This window comes from Eurytemora carolleeae, unplaced genomic scaffold (genome assembly GCF_000591075.1).
Source record: "Eurytemora carolleeae unplaced genomic scaffold, Eaff_2.0 scaffold472, whole genome shotgun sequence".
Taxonomy (NCBI): domain Eukaryota; kingdom Metazoa; phylum Arthropoda; class Copepoda; order Calanoida; family Temoridae; genus Eurytemora; species Eurytemora carolleeae.
In genome coordinates this window covers 37647-56460 of record NW_019396392.1, presented here as the reverse complement: position 1 = coordinate 56460, position 18814 = coordinate 37647, and the positions used below count along the sequence as shown (strand labels likewise).

The window sequence follows — 18814 nt, the reverse complement described above, 5'->3', positions numbered from 1 at the left end:
ATATAGCGTATCATAAAAAAGAAATGTTAAAGCGAATTATCTTATTTTCCTATTTCCTGACATAAGGTTTATTTTAATTCTTTCTTGTTTCTCACATTCCTGGCAGAATTGGAGTATTTAGTCATATGAAGAGTTCTATAAAAATAATAACTAAAATATTTAGCACTTCTGGAGTGAATCAACTAACATTATAATAACCAAAATATTTACGAATTAATAATATGCTTCGGATCTATTTCATCTTGATGTGGATCCGGATTTGTTTCGCTTATTTTTCTGTTTAATAAATAGAAAGGCTTCTCGGATCAGGATCCGTGGATCAGCATATTTGTGTGGATTAGGATCCAAGGAGCTAAAAAGTTCCAAATTATTGCTCATCTCTACGACGTTTTATGACGTATATGTAACGTTCTTTTAACGCACAATTCCTACTTAATATTAATAGTAAGATAATTATAATTAACCAAACTACTCATCTCTTTGTATTAAATTAGTTGTATATACTCCCAGACAAACTAACTTCGTGTGATACCTAACTTCTTTGGATAGTTCTGAGATACACAACATTCACAAACATTTTTAAACTTAAGTAGTATTAGATAGGACAGAACATCCCCACACCCCCCACTCTCCCATGATATTCTTTCTCTAAATTTGTGTAACAGTCATAAAAAAGTATTATTATCGTTTTTCAGTGAAAGTTTGAACAATGTTGAACAATAAATTATACACACCCCCCCCTTCCCCCAAAACAACATAAAGTAATTTAAATTTTTTTATCCGATGTTATCATTAAACTGACTACTTTTACATTTAATTAAATTAAATTCCGCATCAGAATAGTTCGGGGCGACAAAAATTCCCATTAAAACAAGACTTGGGAACACAGCAAGTGAAATTTCAAGAAGTAGAAAGACGTTAACTTCTTTTTTCAAAAAGGTTTAAAGATGCGTTTTTTTAAGAATTATCCAGGTAATTTTTTTACACTTTCCACTATTCCACTTTTAGTTTGTACTTCTTCTGCTGAAAACATTGAAAAAAACTTATAATATGTTTTCATTTCTTTTTTTGTTCCAAGTTATTTTTTATAAAAACAAGCAAAGCACCCAGTGCTTTTTTATTTGTTGAAGTCCTTGTATAACAGTTTTAGAAAAATAAGAAATGACTACACACTTTGACCTTAGAAGTGCAAAAACCCTATATTCACTAAAATTCCAATTTTATTTCAATTAAACCGGTCTGAAGAGAGTTGTAGCACAATTAAAGTCTAAAACGAAAAGCACCAATGCGCTTTGCCAGCACCTTAACGAACTTTTAACTATCGTTATTCAAATATAATTGTTTACAAAATAACATAAAATTTAAGAATACAGAGCTGAAAACATTAAAATGTGGACATCGAGATAAATGCTTGATCTTCTCTTTTTGTTAATTTCGAGATTAATTTAATCTTAAGTTTGTATCGACATAAGTGTGTTTAACTCAACCAATCGAGTGGGGTTCGGAGATACATGAACAGCCAATCAGAGAAGCCGGAAAATTTGAAATTTTGCCCGCAATTAAATGAGTGAACTCTCATTGGTCGGAAACTGGCAGGGCGAAAAAAAAAGAAAAAGAGCAGATTAGGAAGGAAATTTAAAGTGTCCACATTGGAGATCGGGATTAAAGGTATCCAATGCTTAAGTTTTCAGCTCAGATTACCCCTATAAAATTTGACAAAAACAGTGGATTGAAAAGACCAGCAGACGGGAGTGTTAGGTAAAAACCCAGTATTCTAGACCGAGAATCAGTATAAAAAAGTATATATCAGATGAGCAAGAGAAAAAACATCCAATATTTCGCGATGGGAAACTGCTATAGAGTTCCATTAAAGAAAACTAATAAAAAAGAATCAGATAAGTTTCATCTACTTTGCGAATCTGCTATAGAGTTACATCAAAGAAAACTAAAAAAAAAGAATCGAAATAAGTTTCATCTACTTAAAATTAGTACGAACCCTTATTTCTCAAATTCTACAATACTGCGCTTTGATCCCAACAGCCCCTACTTGCTGATCAATTGTTTAACGGTCAACCAGGACCTAATCTAATGAATTTGAACTACGTAGCTTAACTACATACTTAAACCAATGATTATAAGTTAAGGATAATGGAAGGAATTGAATCAGTGGTTCAAATTTGAACTGGCAGTGGGCATGGTTCAAATTTATTTAATTAGGTTCCAGGAATACTAGATTAAAACATGTTCCTACCTGATCCTCCTGGAACATCTGGTCTGTGTTGGGTACTCCAGGGAATCCAATAATCCCCTCAGCTCCAACTCCATGCCCTTCACCCTGCTCAAACTGTCCTGCACCAGGAACCTCTAGGGAGGCGGGGTAAGAAGAGCCCTCGGAACCTAGTAATAAAAAAAATTTTAATTTTAAGATTCAGTATTTGAGCAGTTATCTCCCTAATAATCATAAGATCAAAAGCAGTAGGAGTCGTCCTTTTCCAGTGCGCTAATGCTTGTTAAAGAAATATCAGATTTATTTAATGAAATTGTATTTCCCCCCAGATTTACTTGTTTCCGGATTTGCAATGTTTTATTTACAAAAAAAGGATTCTCTGTACCATAGAGGACATAATATCCCTTTTATAAAAGAAGAATACCCGATCTTTATCACTTGTCTAAAGAAATGATCATATCCTTCTTAACTTATCTGAAAAGTGAAAATTATCATCCAAATTCAAATCTTGTTTGACGAAATAAAAATTACAAGAAAATATTTTACCCCTGCTTGACTAGTTTAAAATCACAACTCAAAATAACTAGACTAGCTCCTATTATTATATAACTCAGTTTTCTATGAACACTCGGCCACAGTTTCCCCTTTCCAATATAATAATTCTGGACTCCCAGCACAATCTTCTCTGATCCTTCTAAGTATCTTTACATCTCTTTATGGTCAATGGTCAGAAATAAGTTGAGTTTTTAAACCTGAAACCACTGTCTAGAACTAGGTTAATTTTATGCAAATATTAATCATTTTTAACTTTTTTCTTCAGTTAAACTTATCAAGGGATCAAAATCAGAAAAAAATATGAAAAATGTTATACATAACTTNTTAATACCCCTCTAAAAAGTTCTCCTTACAAACTACCAAAGCTTTAAGAGATTCTATCAAAGTTGGATGAGATTTTATTGGAGTTTTAAGCAATTCTATTCAAAGTTTTTCAAATATTTAACATTATATTCGAGGGTTTGATAGTTCTTCAAAGAATCTACAGGAAATTTTTTTTTAATAGATCAGTAGTTTTTCAAATGTATAAAGAAATAATGTCAAGTATCTTGGATTTTTTATCTGAGGAGAAAAGAATAAGTTCAGGGGAAGTACATATTTCTTTAGAGATTTAAATTTATAGACACTTGAGAGCTGGTGCCAATTTAGGTATATAAATGGAACATTAAACTTTTAAAATAGTTTTTTTTTAACATTTTCTTTTTTTCAAAAATTTAACTAACTCAAAAATAAAAATTTTAACATTGGAAAAAAAAAATTGGGGGGGGGGGGTGAAGGAGCCTCTGGTGATACTAGAGGCTCCTTATATATACCCTTCATAAATTGACTGGATTTTTAGTTTTGTATTGGTAGATAAAAAAGTTTTCTATGGCCAAAATTTCATTTTTGATGTCTATGCCTGGTTAATATGGAAAATTAGTTTAACTTTGTAAAACCAAAAATAAAAGTTAAACTCAAGTTAAGCCTATCCTGTATATTCAAATATTCAAGAGGAGGGGATATAGTTTGGGTTTAAATAGAAGAGATTTTGGATAAGTTCTTTTTCCAAGGATTTAAGTTTGAATTGTATTTTGTAGCTCAGAAACTGATTCAATTATTTATTCCTTAGATAGCTTCTAAAGAGATTGTAAGCGTAATTTCAATTGGCCCACCATGTAAAGAAGGCAATATCCGATTTACAGCAGTACCCTTAATCTGATAAAAATGTTGATATCGTTGATTTTCACTTTGGAAGATAAACCGCAATTGAAAACTAACAATGTTTTCATAGTTGATCAGACAAGACTTTCAAGGGTACCATAATAAATCGGACGTTGCCATCTTAGCATGGAGGTTCACTAGAAATTTTGCTTACAGTCCCTTTAAGGTGCATTCACAGACTGGGAAAGAAAACTTTTAACAAGTTAAATTTTTTCTTCTTGCTCTCTTCAAATAATTGGACAATGACATAAATTAGCTTTCACCCCTTTCTTTAACTTTTTGAACTAATTAAAGCCAGATTTACTAAACAATTTTAAAACATTTGAATATAAAAGTTTTTAATTTTAGCTTTGAAGGCGATATATAAGGCTTTTTATTCTATTTCTCTTTCATCATAATTTCCAGATTTCTCATTAATTTTCATTAAGTTTCATAATTACTTTGAAAAGTTAAGTTATGCAGCTATTTTGAACAGTTACATGAGTATACTTAGCAAAAAAACTAATATTAAGATTTTAAATAATAATTTTTCAGAACTTCCAGAGGCAAGACGGTTGTCTTGTCTCCTTTTTGCCATCTTAATCTGATCCATTGCTTCTTTTAAGCAAAGAATGTGCAAGTCACTTAAAAAACCGCAAATAAAAATAAAACTAAAATATAGATATCTAATTGATATGTTAAGGGAGTTATTGTATATCGAGCATTGCCATATGAAGGGTCACTAGAAATTACAATTATAGTTCCTTTAAGCCCTCAACTTAAAGTGTCCACAGTGGATATTGAGTTTAGTAAATGAAGTCATATCCCAATCAAACGTTTTGCCCTGAATTGCATCAAATCAATGAGAAGAAGGAAAATTTTGATATAATATTACTTTGAGTCAGATGTTCTGATATCAATCAGAATTCTGTGGATTAAACTTCAAAGAACCTTCATTTAGGTTTATTGAAGAAAACCAAGAAATTGGTTACACCAGGAACCCTCTCAGAGATTTATCATGGTATTAACTAAAAGAAGTCTAATATCAGGAAGCATCTTAGAGACATATCATGACATTTAATAAGAACAGTGTCTATCATTAATCATGCCATTATTACAACTATTGATAGAATTTATGTGGATCCAGATCCAAAAAGTAATATATCAACCAAAAACTGAAAAAAAAACTTTTTTACTCCTAAGACCCAAATCTGAACTTTTGAAAAAAAAGAGAGATTATAAAAATGTCCTCATTTCTGAATGGTTGATAAATTTTTAGGATAAAAATAAGCGAAAAAAATAAAACAAAAAATTTGAAAATTATTTTTTGTTAAAAAATTCAGTAAATCTTAAATAAATGACCTCGATCCGAATCAAAATTAATTGGATCCTAAGCACTGTTTAAAACGAACCAATATGATGTGGGCATTGAAGGTTAAACCTCATGGAAGAATTCTTCAAAGAATGCCTCACAAAAACTTTTGTCTGATTAGGACTCTTCAACTGCTAAGAAAACAAATTGAGAAAACTTGACTGATTTTAGCAAACTTAGTTCACTACACTTAATTTTGGAAGAAAACTATGGGGAGATTGGGTGAATGTGAATTTTTTTATTCTTTTAAAACTTTTTATAATAACTTAAAAACTAAAAAGAATTAATTACCAAAAAGGAGAAACTTGAACCAAATTATTTCTAAGTTCTAACTTTAATTAGTTGAGAATGGGGTAAATATTTCTAAAATTCCAAGTAAGTTAGAAACTTAATGAAAATTAATGAGATTTATGATAAAAGAGAAATTTGATAAATTTAACCAACTTTCCTTTTTAAGTAAAAAGCTCCTTCAAGGAAAGATAAAAGAACATATTGCATAATACAGGAGTTTAACAAGATTTTAAGCTCCTTGCCTAATATAGGATTTTACTTATAGTTTAGCTAATTGCAAAAAAAGGGATTTTTTAAAAAATGGTTAGATAAGTCCTCTAATTTGTGTAAGCCTTTGTCACTCCTGGGTATCATGGGTTCCTTCTTTAAGCAATGTTTACATGTTGCTTTTTGAAAGTCCATTTTTTCTACATCTTTGGTTAATTTAAAATTTGGTGGGTTTTTCTGTAAAAATTAAAAAAATACATTCTTTAACAATAATAGTAGATTAAGTTTTATTGTTCAGATCAGACATATTTAAACACAATTTTTTTGTTTTCCTTATTTCAAATCTTTTTTTTTCAAATCAGACTTGAACTTTTTACAAAGTTAAGAATTAATTAAAAATATTACTATGAAAACAGAAGTGATTTTAATAAATATTCAATAGTTGAAGCATGGCCTATTCAACAGAATCAAAGGTAGTAAATTTATTCCAATTAACAAATCCAAAGCAAATTTACAAACAACACTAAAATTTCTCATAATCTAATTTCATGAAATAGAAAAACAAGCACTGAGAATCAGACAACTTTCAAATGGAAATTGTAAAAATAATCTTAACAAAAAATCATTTCATTTTTGATACTTGAAACCCACAATTAGTAAATTCTAAGATAACATTCTTTGAATAGTAACCTAAAAAGTTGATAAGAAATAAATAATACAAATATACTTTGTTAAATGTCACTTTTATTATATAATTATTAATTTAACTTATATTAAGTTAACTTAGGAGCAACAATTTTTAATTAAGTAAATCTCTGCGTGTATGGATTACAGCCAAGAGGTTAGTTTAATAAAATATTAAAGAACAGAGATCTACAACTTTTATCATTTTGTTACAATTCCCCTATGGCCTACAGTCTAAATCCACAGTTTGCAACAAATATTTCTAAAAAGCAATGATCTAGATCTGATCATCTTCTGGTATAGTTACTGTTTTTCAATCCTGATTTTTGAAAAATCTACACATAATTGAATGCAGGTTCTTCTTATTCAAAAATCCAAGTCAAATTTTTTTTTGTAAAACTAGCCAGAGAACCCAGCATTCACAGGTTTATATTTATATGCATGCATAGTATGGGCAAAGTTATGATTTTAGCTGAATTGCCTGGTATTGCTACAAAAATATCAAAATACTTTAAAGCCTATGTGACCCCAACGTCCACCAGGGCTCATATAGGGACCTCAAAAAATGTAGGCTAATTTGGTAGTCGTTTGGCTCACTATAGCAAACAAATTAATAAATACAAATAAGCAAAGAGCTTTATTAATAAATTAAAATGTTTTTTTAAGCAAACCCTTAAATTTATTGACAACAAAAATAAAAAATATCTTTTTGTTTTTGGAATATAAAAAAAATTGTGATGAACAAAAATGTATTTTTAACTTTGCAGACTATGTGGGTGCCTGAAACTGGTAAGCTTTAGTCTAAGGATTCTTTAATAAAACTTAGGAGTGAGAAAACCAAGATTTTCAAGACAAACTTGTAAAAGAACAAATCCTGACCATAAAACTTTTCTTGATTAAACATCTCTCTTTCTCAGTTTATTTACTTTTAAATGTTAAAATAAAAACAGGGGGGGGGGGGAAATCATAAGAAAGCAAATAGAATGTTTATTAAGAAATATAATGCAAAAGAATTATTTTTTTCCACAATAAATATGAAATAAAATGTTTTTCAGGGTACAAAAAATTGTATGCAACCTTTACTGTAATTTAAAAATAAAATGCCAAATTCACACTGGAACCCTTTAAACCTTGATATGGCAAAAATAATAAGATAAATCATTTCTTTCAATTTTCAGTTTTCTAAAAAAGTAACTAACATATTTAGGCAGTATAGAAAAAGTAGGATATTGACAGAATGGTTCTAAAATTAGACAAAAACAATATCTTTTATCATTTAGAATTAGATTAGGGAAGTATACCATTGCGATTTTTGTGAGTAACTTTAAAAATAGTGGGTACCTTACAATTTGAGTTACAGTCCTAAGTATTTGGATTTTTTTTACATTTTGAGCAGTTCATTTCTCCGCCACTCAATGAAGTGAATTTTTAACCTTTTTGATATCTTAACCTCAAAAATTCATTTCTTTTCCCCTGAAAGCCATTTACTTTCTCTGATTATTCAAACCCTTAAAAAAACTCTTCTTTGTACAATCAAACCAAACATCTGGGGGAAAATAATTTTTTAAGAAAATATACACCCCCTGTAAAGTGAAGCTCTGAATATATATACTTGAGAAAGAGAGAGCTATCCAATTTTCCTGTCCAATGGATGGATGTATATACATATTTGGTTTCCCATGCCTTTAGAATATTTAAACTTAGCAAGATCCAGGTCAAAATTTAATTCGAACTTTGGCAGTTTTTCCAATAACATAAATATAAATCTAGTAGGTTTCCTTTTATCTAGTTGTTTTCCAATAACATAAATATAAATCTAGTAGGTTTCCTTTTATCTAGTTTTTGGCTTTTTAGAGGCATCACACAAATCCAAAAGTAAAACATATTTAAATATAGTTTGCACTAAAAATTTGGTTTCATTACACATAACAAGAGGTTCACTCTGATCGGCCTAAGTCAGTGGAGCTTTAAAAGTACGTTAGCGTCATAAACTAAACAAGACTCAGACTGCTTAACGAACCTAATTTGCCTTGCTAGATTTTGGTTCTGGCAAGACATGAAATATGTGGTAACAGGTATAAATGCCATCAAACGCCTCTTGTTTCAAATTTTCTCCTTTTGAGATCTAACATTTACGATGTTTTAACAATGTTTAAACTTTCGATTCTCAATTTTCATCTTCTATTGTCTTTTAGTCCACAATAATTAAAAAAGAACTAGGCTTTTAGTTTTGGCGAAGCGCCCATCTTCTATATTAACTCTAGCTCTATCTGTGAGCATTTTATCTTTGTACAATATATAACAATAGCATAAAAAAAAGTTTGTGGATTTAGAAATATTTTTTCGCGCAAAATTTTTCAAAAACCAAAACTATTGGACGCAAATTGTTGTAATTTTGAGCATCCATAAACCTTCCCCGTTGAACAGGTGAAGTCCCACACAACATTTGGGCCCAATCGGTTCAACCGTTTTGACGTTTCTTGGATACAAACAAACAAACAATCAGACAAGCAAAGTATTTAGATAGATAAAGTTTTGTATTCTATTTTTCAAGGTTTAGAGTATGATATACCATGATGCTAAAACTTTCCCTGATCCCTGATGTGTTCTCTCTTATCTCTATGTTGGCATCTGCAAAACCAACCAACACTTTTCGTATAATAATCTAATGTTTTTTATCTTGTGACCTAGATGTTACACTACTGTAATTATGAACATCCCAAAATAATTGTGAAGATCAAAATCAATCTTGGGATAGAAAATAAACTTTCATTCTTCGTAGATGATACACTAGGACTGGAAACCCTATTTGACCCATTCATTACAAAAAAACAGACAAACATTCCTACCCAAAATAACACCTGTATGTAGACTTTTTTGGGGTTTATTGGGTTCTTTTTAGAATTTTTCTAATTATTGCCCGTTTTTTAACTCTTAAAATGATAAACTGTTTAATAAATAAGGTCTACTAACACCTGTTTACAGCAATAAAACGGACACATTTATTCTTTCTTGTGAGTTTTCAAAATATGTTGAGATAGAATAAGGATATAAAATCCCTTTATCATTCTTGTGTGAGAGTGATCTGTAGTTTTTCGGTATTTAACAGTGATCTTCCTTCTGAAGCATATAGATATCTACCGATTAATCTGAGTAGCCCCACCCCCAATCAGAAATATGTATCCAAGTGAGAAAATAGAAGAAGTCTAAAATTCATAGAACTATAATTTAAAAAATTGCAGTTTGCAGGAGGGAGGTGATATTATTGTATTTGAAGAGTATTTATTATAATTATAGCCTATTATCACAACATTATTATTATTTTTTATAACTATAAAGTTCACCTTTTGCTTTTAAATAGTCTTATTCATTATGAATTACTATGAATTTTAGTAGGTTTTACTTTTAAATTGAAAAACGCAAAAAAACCCAATCAAATCCAATAAAACCCACTGGGCTGGTTTTTTTAAACCGTGTTTTTTCCAGCCCTGCATGGAGGGTTTATCAGCTTACATGAGACACTCACAAAATTAAAAATAATATTTCACAATTTTAGAAGTCTTGTAACTCTGGAGAGGAGAGATAATAATTTTTAGATATTACAATTTCTCACAATTTTGAAAAGCCTCTTAAGACTCCAAAATGTTTGATTAAAAACGGATCTAACAGGCTCTTTTGAATATTTTTTTTTTAAATGACAAACCTAGATCTTGTTTTGCGACAGCATCTGGATCACAGGAGGGAGAACTGTGCTTAGATCCCATCCTGAAAATTTGAAAAAATTTGAAAATATTTCTCGCCTTTAACTTTTTAATTCTTATATTTTTGCAGCATGATATTTCTGTTAGATCCAGTACTCTATTTGAAATATCAAGGGTTAATACTTGCTGGTTGCAAAGAAATAGTAGTTAGGGCGAGAAATTAGTTCCATATTAAATAATTAATAAATTGATTAAATAATTATTTAATTAAAAAGCTGTGAGAGATCTTACTTTTATCTGATCTTTAAGATATTTGAGTTTCTAATGACTGATTTTAGTCGGAAGGGTACGGTAGAAAATAAGGTTATTTTGAAAGATTCCTTACTTTTTATGTTTTAATTACTTTAAGAGAGGGGTTGGAAAACAATTAATAAAAATATGATATTATAAAAGTTTGATAAAAAATTACCTATAAGTGTTCTCTCCGTCATTACCGTTGTCCTCACTCTATAAAAAAGTAACTTTAATGTTTTTTCAATCCATATAAAATATCTTGATGTGTCCAATGGGTTTCAATTCCGATATTTTATCTATTTCCCCAAAACAGACTGAATATTTCATACAGAAAAGAGAATTTGAGGATTTCGGTTTTGGTTTACTTATTACTTTTTTATTTTATGTCTACTAAACCCCAACTTTACTTTAATAAATAAACTTCAATGCTTGAATAATCATTTTATAGACATACATAATACACTTAAAACATTCAAATTCAAAAAACGACAATTAGCTCGACATAAAAAAAATATTAAAAAAATGAATGAAATTAAATCTATCATTATGAAAGTAAAAATGACAATAAAAATAAAAGTACAAGTGAATTATAGACTTCAAAGTGTCAAAATTACTACATTTTAATGAGAGATCATTAAAACTCTTTTATTTTAATCATTAAATGGTAAGTTTTAGATAAAAATGAACGGGAATAAGACTATTTATTTCTTTATTTGGTGAAAAAAAGCTTTCAGAAATATTCATGACACAAATCTGCATCAAAATGAAGCATTTGAAATGATATAAAAGCTTATAATTAATTGTTTTCAATTGAGTAAGATTAACTTAGATTTTTTAAGACCTCGAACAAATCCTATCTGATGAAAACCCCAATACTTAAACCGCTCTGTTACCTTATAATAAATACCAAATAGTTTTTACATTATCCATGATGAAATGTTCGATACATAATACCCTTCTAGTTTTAATGCCCCTCTTTTTAATTACAATATATTACAAACACCCTCTCCTTAGGTTTAATACCCCTCTAAAAAGTTCTAATACTTCTCTTCTTAGTTACAATATATTACGAACACCCTCTCCTTAGGTTTAATACCCCTCTAATAAGTTCTAATACTTCTCTTCTTAGTTACAATACATTAAAAACACCCTCTCTTTGGGTGGTTTAATACCCCTCTAATAAGTTATAATACTTCTCTTCTAAGTTATAATACCACTCACCTAAGTTCTAATACCCCACCCCATATTACAAACACCCTCGCCTTAGTTCTAATACCCCACCCCATATTACAAACACCCTCTCCTTAGTTATAATACCCCTCGCTCTAGTTCTAATACCCCACCTCATATTACAAACACCCTCTCCTTAGCTCTAATACCACTCTCTTTTGTTCTATTGCTCCTCTTTTTATTTATAATACCCCACACTATATTACTAACTCCCTCTCCTTAGTTCTAATACCCCTCTCTCCATGTGTGGCATTTAGAGCCGAAGTAATAGCTTGTTTAATAGCTACGCTTATGTCCCTGTGTGGCAAGTAGAGCCGAAGTAATAACTTGTTTGACAGCTACGCTTGTGTCCCTGTGTGGCATTTAGAGCCTGAGTAATAGCTTGTTTGATAGCTACGCTTTTGTCCCTCTGTGGCATTTAGAGCCTGAGCAATAGCTTGTTTGATAGCTACGCTTGTGTCCTTGTGTGGCATTTAGAGCCTGAGTAATAGCTTGTTTGATTGTTACGCTTGTGTCCCTGTGTGGCATTTAGAGCCTGAGTAATAGCTTGTATTATTGCTACGCTTGTGTCCCAGTGTGACATTTAGAGCCTGAGTATTAGCTAGTTTGATAGCTAGAGTACGGCATTTACTACACATACCCCACACCATATTACTAACACCCTCTCCTTAGTTCTATTACCCCTCTCCTTAGTATTAATACCCCTCTCCTTAGCTCTGTTAACCCTCTCCTTAGTTTTAATACCCCTCTCCTTAGTTCTATTACCCATCTCCTTAGTTTTAATATATATATGGTTACCTTAAGCTCGGCGTAGTGAGGACTTGATTCTCTTTTCTTGTTCGACATTTCGTCCTGAAGGTTGAGCCGACCCAGTTTAGACTCGATTCCTCTAGGGTCCAATTCTCCTCGATCCATTCCACCCCGCCCATCCATCCCGTCCCGAGGATCCAATCCGCCCATGTTGTTGTTGTACGGATGATTCTCCATCTTAAAGTAAACAAACAAATCAAGACGTATACAATAAACAATTGTCAAAAAAAATTTAAAGAGTGTTCGCAAAAACTGAAAGGGGGTATAGGCTTACGGCGAAAAATAAGCGCTTTTGATCGCCACTAATCTTACTTCTATCTGTTGCGTTTATAAGGAGAAAATTGTTTAAAACGACTCATGCTGAAGAATGTAGCGTCCATACAAATTCAAAAAGTTACAACATTCAACTCGGATCGTAAAAATATCAATTTAATTCCAAACAAATCATTCAGATATTACAAACAATAGTCATCGATTATTTTTCGACGCATTCGTAAAAAGTTAATATTTCACAATAATTTTGATTTTGTTTTTTAAAATAATATTTCGCCGGCGCTGGATTTTCGAACATTCCTGGAAAATATAAAAATGTCGGCTTCATTATCAAAAATCCTCGAAACAGGAATAAATGTTTTTTAAAAGTGACTATCATATCATAAAAAATATTATGAAATATCAATTATATACGAATGTGTCGAAAAATTATCAATTATTATTGTTTGTAATATCTGAATGATTTGTTTGGAATTAAATTGATTTTTCTTACGATCCGAGTTAAATGTTGCAGCTTTCTGAATTTGTTGGACGCTACGTTCTTCCACATGAGTCGTTTTTAACAATTTTCTACTTATAGACGCAACAGATAGAAGCAAGATTACCAGCGATAAAAAGCGCGTATTTTTCGCCATAATCCTATACACCCTTTCATTTTTCGCGAACACTCCCTTTAAGTATTGTTAAAAAAGGACGTTAACCAGGCTGCGGGCAAGTTTTCCCCTTTTTAGATACTATCCAAATATACTGGGGAAGGAGATATACAAAATATATACCCCTATCATTACGTAACTAAAGAGTGCAAGACTAATTTTATTTAGACTAAAGTTAGGGGGAAAATTGAAGTGGGCGCGAAATATTGAAAGTAGCAACATAAAAATTAAATAAGAAAACATTGACACTTTGTTTAATCTTTATTTTTTACACTAAAAAAATAAGTTTAGCAAACAAAAATTCCGAAAATGTCTTAGGATAGGCGAGGGCTGGGGGGGATTATTAGAAAAAAATTTAGAAAATATCAGAAAGAGGGAGAGGGGGGATGTTTAGAAACTATATCACAGATATTGATATTTTTTCAAAAATAAACACAAATAAACTTACCTTATGATTTCCAAGCACGTAATCTGCAATAGCGTTCTGCATAGCGCTGGACCGAGGGGAGAGGGTGTGTCTCTCTAAACATTGATCTGTTACTAAAACAAACATTCATCTATTTTTTAGCAGTACTTGAAATAAACGTTGCCATGAGGGGGGGGGGGACATGAGCAATTATTTTTAGCTTCTCTAAACATTGATCTTTACTCTGTTACTAAAACAAACATTTGTCTATTTTTTTGCAGTATTTGAAAAAAAATTTATAAAAGATGGTCCGCTGTAAATATCAGTAGAGCCGTGAGCAATTATTTTTAGCTTGAGGAGTTCTTTAACAATAAATCTAGTTCCACCCCTGCCATTCATCATCACAGCAAAATTGTTTTACTTAGCATGAAAATAATTAAATATTAAAAGTTTCTTTAATTTTTTAATATAGAAAACTTGTACATAATCCTTTTCAATGAAATTTGCTGATCAAAATTGGCGGACATTTGTTAAATTTTGGTAGATTTTACAATAACAGATTTATTAGATTTGACAAAGAAATACCTTGCTGTGACTCCATCCCTCCTGCAGAGAACGCTGCTCCACCTCGACGCGGAATCATTGGAACAGAGGACAAGTTAGCTCCACTCCAACCCTGAGTTACGAGATAAAATATATTTTCTATTCTGAAATTTTTGGGATTTTTGAAGTTTCAAGATAGACTGTTTTTATTGATTTTTTTTGTTGATTTTCAGATTTTAAAAAATAAAATCCCCTGGTTATTTTTAATCAGGGAAAATTTGCATTAAGATTTTTATTAAGATCGACGAACCGTTCAATGTTTTTTAATTATTTCAATCTCTAATAAATATTTATGGCCCCAAAAACCAATTTTTATGATTTAATAACAAAAACTCATTTGAAACTTATTCAGCCTCGTACCCTTTTTTTTCGTTAGAATTCTAAAAAATATTGTAAAACAAAAGGCTGAGATGAACTGAGATTTTTTTAGGACATAACAGAAATTTTGGAAAATTCAATCATTTAAAAAAATCTAACCATCAGGCATGTTGGCTTCGAGATAATCCAACAAATGATCTGGAATCGCTAATGTTTTTTAAATTTTAGGAGGATTGGAATATATTAAGGTAAGAAAGGTAAGAAAGGTAAGGTAAGAAAGATAAGAAAGGTAAGAAAGGTTAGAAACGTGAGAAAGGTGAGAAAAGTAAGAAAGGTAGGAAAGGCGAGAAAGGTAAGAAAGGTTAGAAAGGTGAGAAAGGTGAGAAAAGTAAGAAAGGTAAGAAAGGTAAGAAAGGTAAGAAAGGTAAGAAAGGTAAGAAAGGTAAGAAAGGTAAGAAAGGTGAGAAAAGTAAGAAGGGTAAAAAAGGTAGCAGAATGAATGTTAGGGGGGGGGGCAGGGAACGTACCTGGGGATTAGCAGATTCTCTCCACATATTCAAGTTCTCATCAGTAGAAAGAATGTTATTCTCAGAACTTTCTTCAATATCAGACCAAAGCTTGCCACCAGATATCTTAATTATTTATTATTTAACTGATAAATTATTTTTCATTTCCCTAATACAGAGTAACGTTTCATAACGTCAATATCCATTTTTGTATTTATTTTGAGTTAAACGTTTTATAGTTTCAGATTAAAATTATGTTCAATATGTGTCCGTCCACGCACCACTCTATTGTGAAAAAATCAATTTAAAATAAGATTGCGTCCGCCATAATGGAAAAACAATGTGCTATTAATCTAAGAGTTTTAATTTTCCGTTTAATTTAATCAACTAAAATAAAAATTGGTATTAGTAATTATAGGCTATTAACCATTATGGAGTATGGACCCAAACCATCAGTTTAATACCAGTATTCACAACAAAGAGTTCACATTTCTTCATTGGTACATTGGGATTGCTGCGGCTAGGACATGCTTGGGAGCCGAGTCCACGGCAAGGACAGGCCGTGACGACCTGCGCCCACATAAAGGGCCTTCATTATCTCCAATATGTTTAACTTAAAAATATAAACAAGATTCATGAACTTAATTGACAAGAAGTGTTCCAAAAGCCCATCCTAGTTTACATTTTTCTTACATTTGTTTTTTATTATTTTTGGGCTAGGTTAAGACAATTTCTGGGCCGAGCGCTGCGGGTAGAGGATAGGCTAGGGGGCCGAGCGCTGCAGATAGGACAGGCTATGGGGCCGAGCGCTGCAGCCACATGATCAATTATACAAAATGTACAAAATTGATAGGAGGGGGTGAGGAGGGGGGCGGGGGTCCAAAAATCGTTCTATCGTATTATGTGAGTATTTTGGGGTTAAAGATGAGAGATAATCTGTTATGGTAAGGGACGCTCTGTATTTTAGATCAAGTATAATTGCAAATAAAAAAGAAAAATTAGCATTTATTTCCTCTCAGATTTTGGCGCAAAAACACAATATGACTCATAATAGAGAAACTTAAGACTTAACAATTAGAACTAAAATTCTCACCATTGCCATATCCGAAGCTTAGAAGATTTTATACACTGTACAGTTTTCTTACATCAATGTTTACACAAAATGTACAAATAAACACTATGTACAAAATGAGCCGGCTGTGTTGCAGCGAGACAAAGCAGAGATAGATAGATAGGCAATAATATAGCAGTATACTGGGAACATACTTGTGGACATTGATAGAACAAGGAAACAGAGTGAAAAGGATTTCTTTCGCCGGGAGCTAGCGACCTGAAATTCTGTTGATTCTATAAAAATGATATAAAAAGGCATGTTATAGATTAGCATACTAGATGAGATTTATCATTGTATTTTTTGTTGTAAAAGAAATCTGTGAAAGATTTGTTTTCCTTAATGGCGTTGACTCTGTTCCTAGAACCCGGCAAATTTTTAAATGTCGTCGTTTTTAAATGTTTATTATTCATTTAATTAAATATCAATTCAGAAAAAAACTTATGGAAATTAAGGGCGGAGCCTTTTTTAACCGAATTAAGACAGGTCTTTACAAATCCAAATTGATCCGAAAGAGAACGGAAACACATGGGCGCGTCAACGGGATTTTAGTCATGGGGGGGGGGGCGCTGCAGGTCGCCCCCCCCCCCTCTGGCTTTTTATTGCTTTTATATTATTAATAAATGCATGTACCAAATATAACTAATTTTCTCGTAAATTTGAAGAAAAAATAGGCCCCCACATTATAATGTATTAGCTGTAAAGTCCTGAGATATATACAGAGCGTCCCATATCATATAAGATTATCTCCAAGTTTTAACGCCAAAATAAACCCATAATACTCGAAAAACCTAGCATTTTCCACAATAAAATTCTTAAATTAGCCTTATTCAATTTTTCAAAACAATTAATTCTTCTTAAATTTTCTAATTAATCCCATAAACCGTAATTTAGACCGATTGTTAAAAAAAAAAAAATACCAAGATTTTCTTTGATGTTTTGCTCATCATTTCTAATAGAATTTCTAACTATTTTCTCGTTTTCAACTTAAAGATTAAGTCAATTATTCTTAATTTATCCTCTCTAAAAACCTATATATATGTTACTTCTAATAAGTATTACAATACATAAGTCATTTAAGGTTACACAAAACCTGATAGCCTAAGAAATAAAATAAGGATTATACCGGACGTAGGACTTTGCAGACTATAAGAGGAAAACAGGGATAAGAACTTTTCTGTCAAACAAGGACGGACTTCGATCAGGAAGACTATTATGGATTATGGACTTGATATAGTCAAGTACCGCCAGGAAATACTTACTAAGCTTAGGACTGCACTCGCTGCACAGACCTACGATTAAGGGTCTATATTTTGGACAAATATGATTAGTGAGTAAATTGAAAAAACTGCTGTAGACTGCATATTAGGGACCTTTATATAAATAGTGAATATGACTAAGCCAGGGACTCAGAGAGACTAAGAAATACATGAAAGGACACAAGAAGAAAATGAATTTGTTGGCCCTTCGCGCACATACAGTTAGTTATTACTCCATGCATGTCGTTCTTTTTAAAGCTCTTGGAAGTATATACTTTTTTTAAACACAAGATCAAGTCATGGCTATTATAGAAATTTGGTATATCATTGAGCACAGAGCCAATCCTTAAACAATTTAAAAATGCTGGGGTTTTTTTTTACATCAAATCCTGAAAACATTGAATTTACAACAGGAAAGTTAATATTGGAAAGACACAAAAAAATTCGAAGTATTTTCTTCTAATTAAAATTTATTCAAGAATATTATGTTTGCATTTTTTGCAACTTTTTGCACTTTTTTTCCTGGATTTATCTCTGTTTACTTCAACTTTATATACCGCAAAATGTATAATTAACTGCATAAATTGACTTTTTATGGACTTTTCTTTGAACCAAACTTATCATACAATTAGAGATAAAGAAAATGATCAATAATTATAATGTGTTATTTTCAAGTTTTAACAGATTTGGTTTTATTTTTATTTTTCTTGGTGAAGAATTTTTCAGTTATCATTTTTGAAAAGCAATTTTTTTTGCAAGAAATCAATTTTCCAGGAATTTAAAAAAATTCTCAAAATTGATTCTTGGCTTAAGGCTATATTGAATCCATTGATGATTGCAATTTTCAAGTGTAGTGTAAAAAATCGACTCTCATTTAACCTAAAAAAGGGTGTGTCAAACACCCCCCCCCCCCTCTCCATTAGCAGCACTCTCATTTTTGACATTATCATTTAAATCTTATTAATTTTGGCAGAAATAGTGATTTCGCGGATTTTGAATGCGTTTACTCGAAACTCGAAATGCCGCGGTGTTAAAAAATTTAAATGTAAATTGAGCAGCTACAGGTTTGAATTTAACATTATTTTACAGACTTACATCCCTTCAAAATGGAGAAAGCAAAGTGTGTCGCATGATA

General features: G+C 31.3%; 1 protein-coding gene across 2 annotated transcripts in view; it reads right to left on the bottom strand.

The window, feature by feature from the left end:
- Positions 1-16534, bottom strand: part of LOC111702332 (pumilio homolog 2) — a 70560-nt gene extending 54026 nt beyond the window's left edge. The window contains exons 1-8 of one of the 2 annotated variants that reach the window (XM_023473982.1): positions 16403-16534; positions 15331-15435; positions 14468-14558; positions 13925-14016; positions 12539-12727; positions 10686-10723; positions 10219-10280; positions 2252-2397 (exon numbers count right to left, since the gene is read on the bottom strand). In XM_023473982.1, the coding sequence (XP_023329750.1) occupies positions 2252-2397; positions 10219-10280; positions 10686-10723; positions 12539-12727; positions 13925-14016; positions 14468-14558; positions 15331-15435; positions 16403-16411 (732 nt within the window). In that variant the 5' untranslated portion in view covers positions 16412-16534. The remainder of the gene's footprint in view (positions 1-2251; positions 2398-10218; positions 10281-10685; positions 10724-12538; positions 12728-13924; positions 14017-14467; positions 14559-15330; positions 15436-16402) is intronic. The other variant, XM_023473983.1, reaches the window with a different exon arrangement.
- Positions 16535-18814: the final 2280 nt, after the last annotated feature.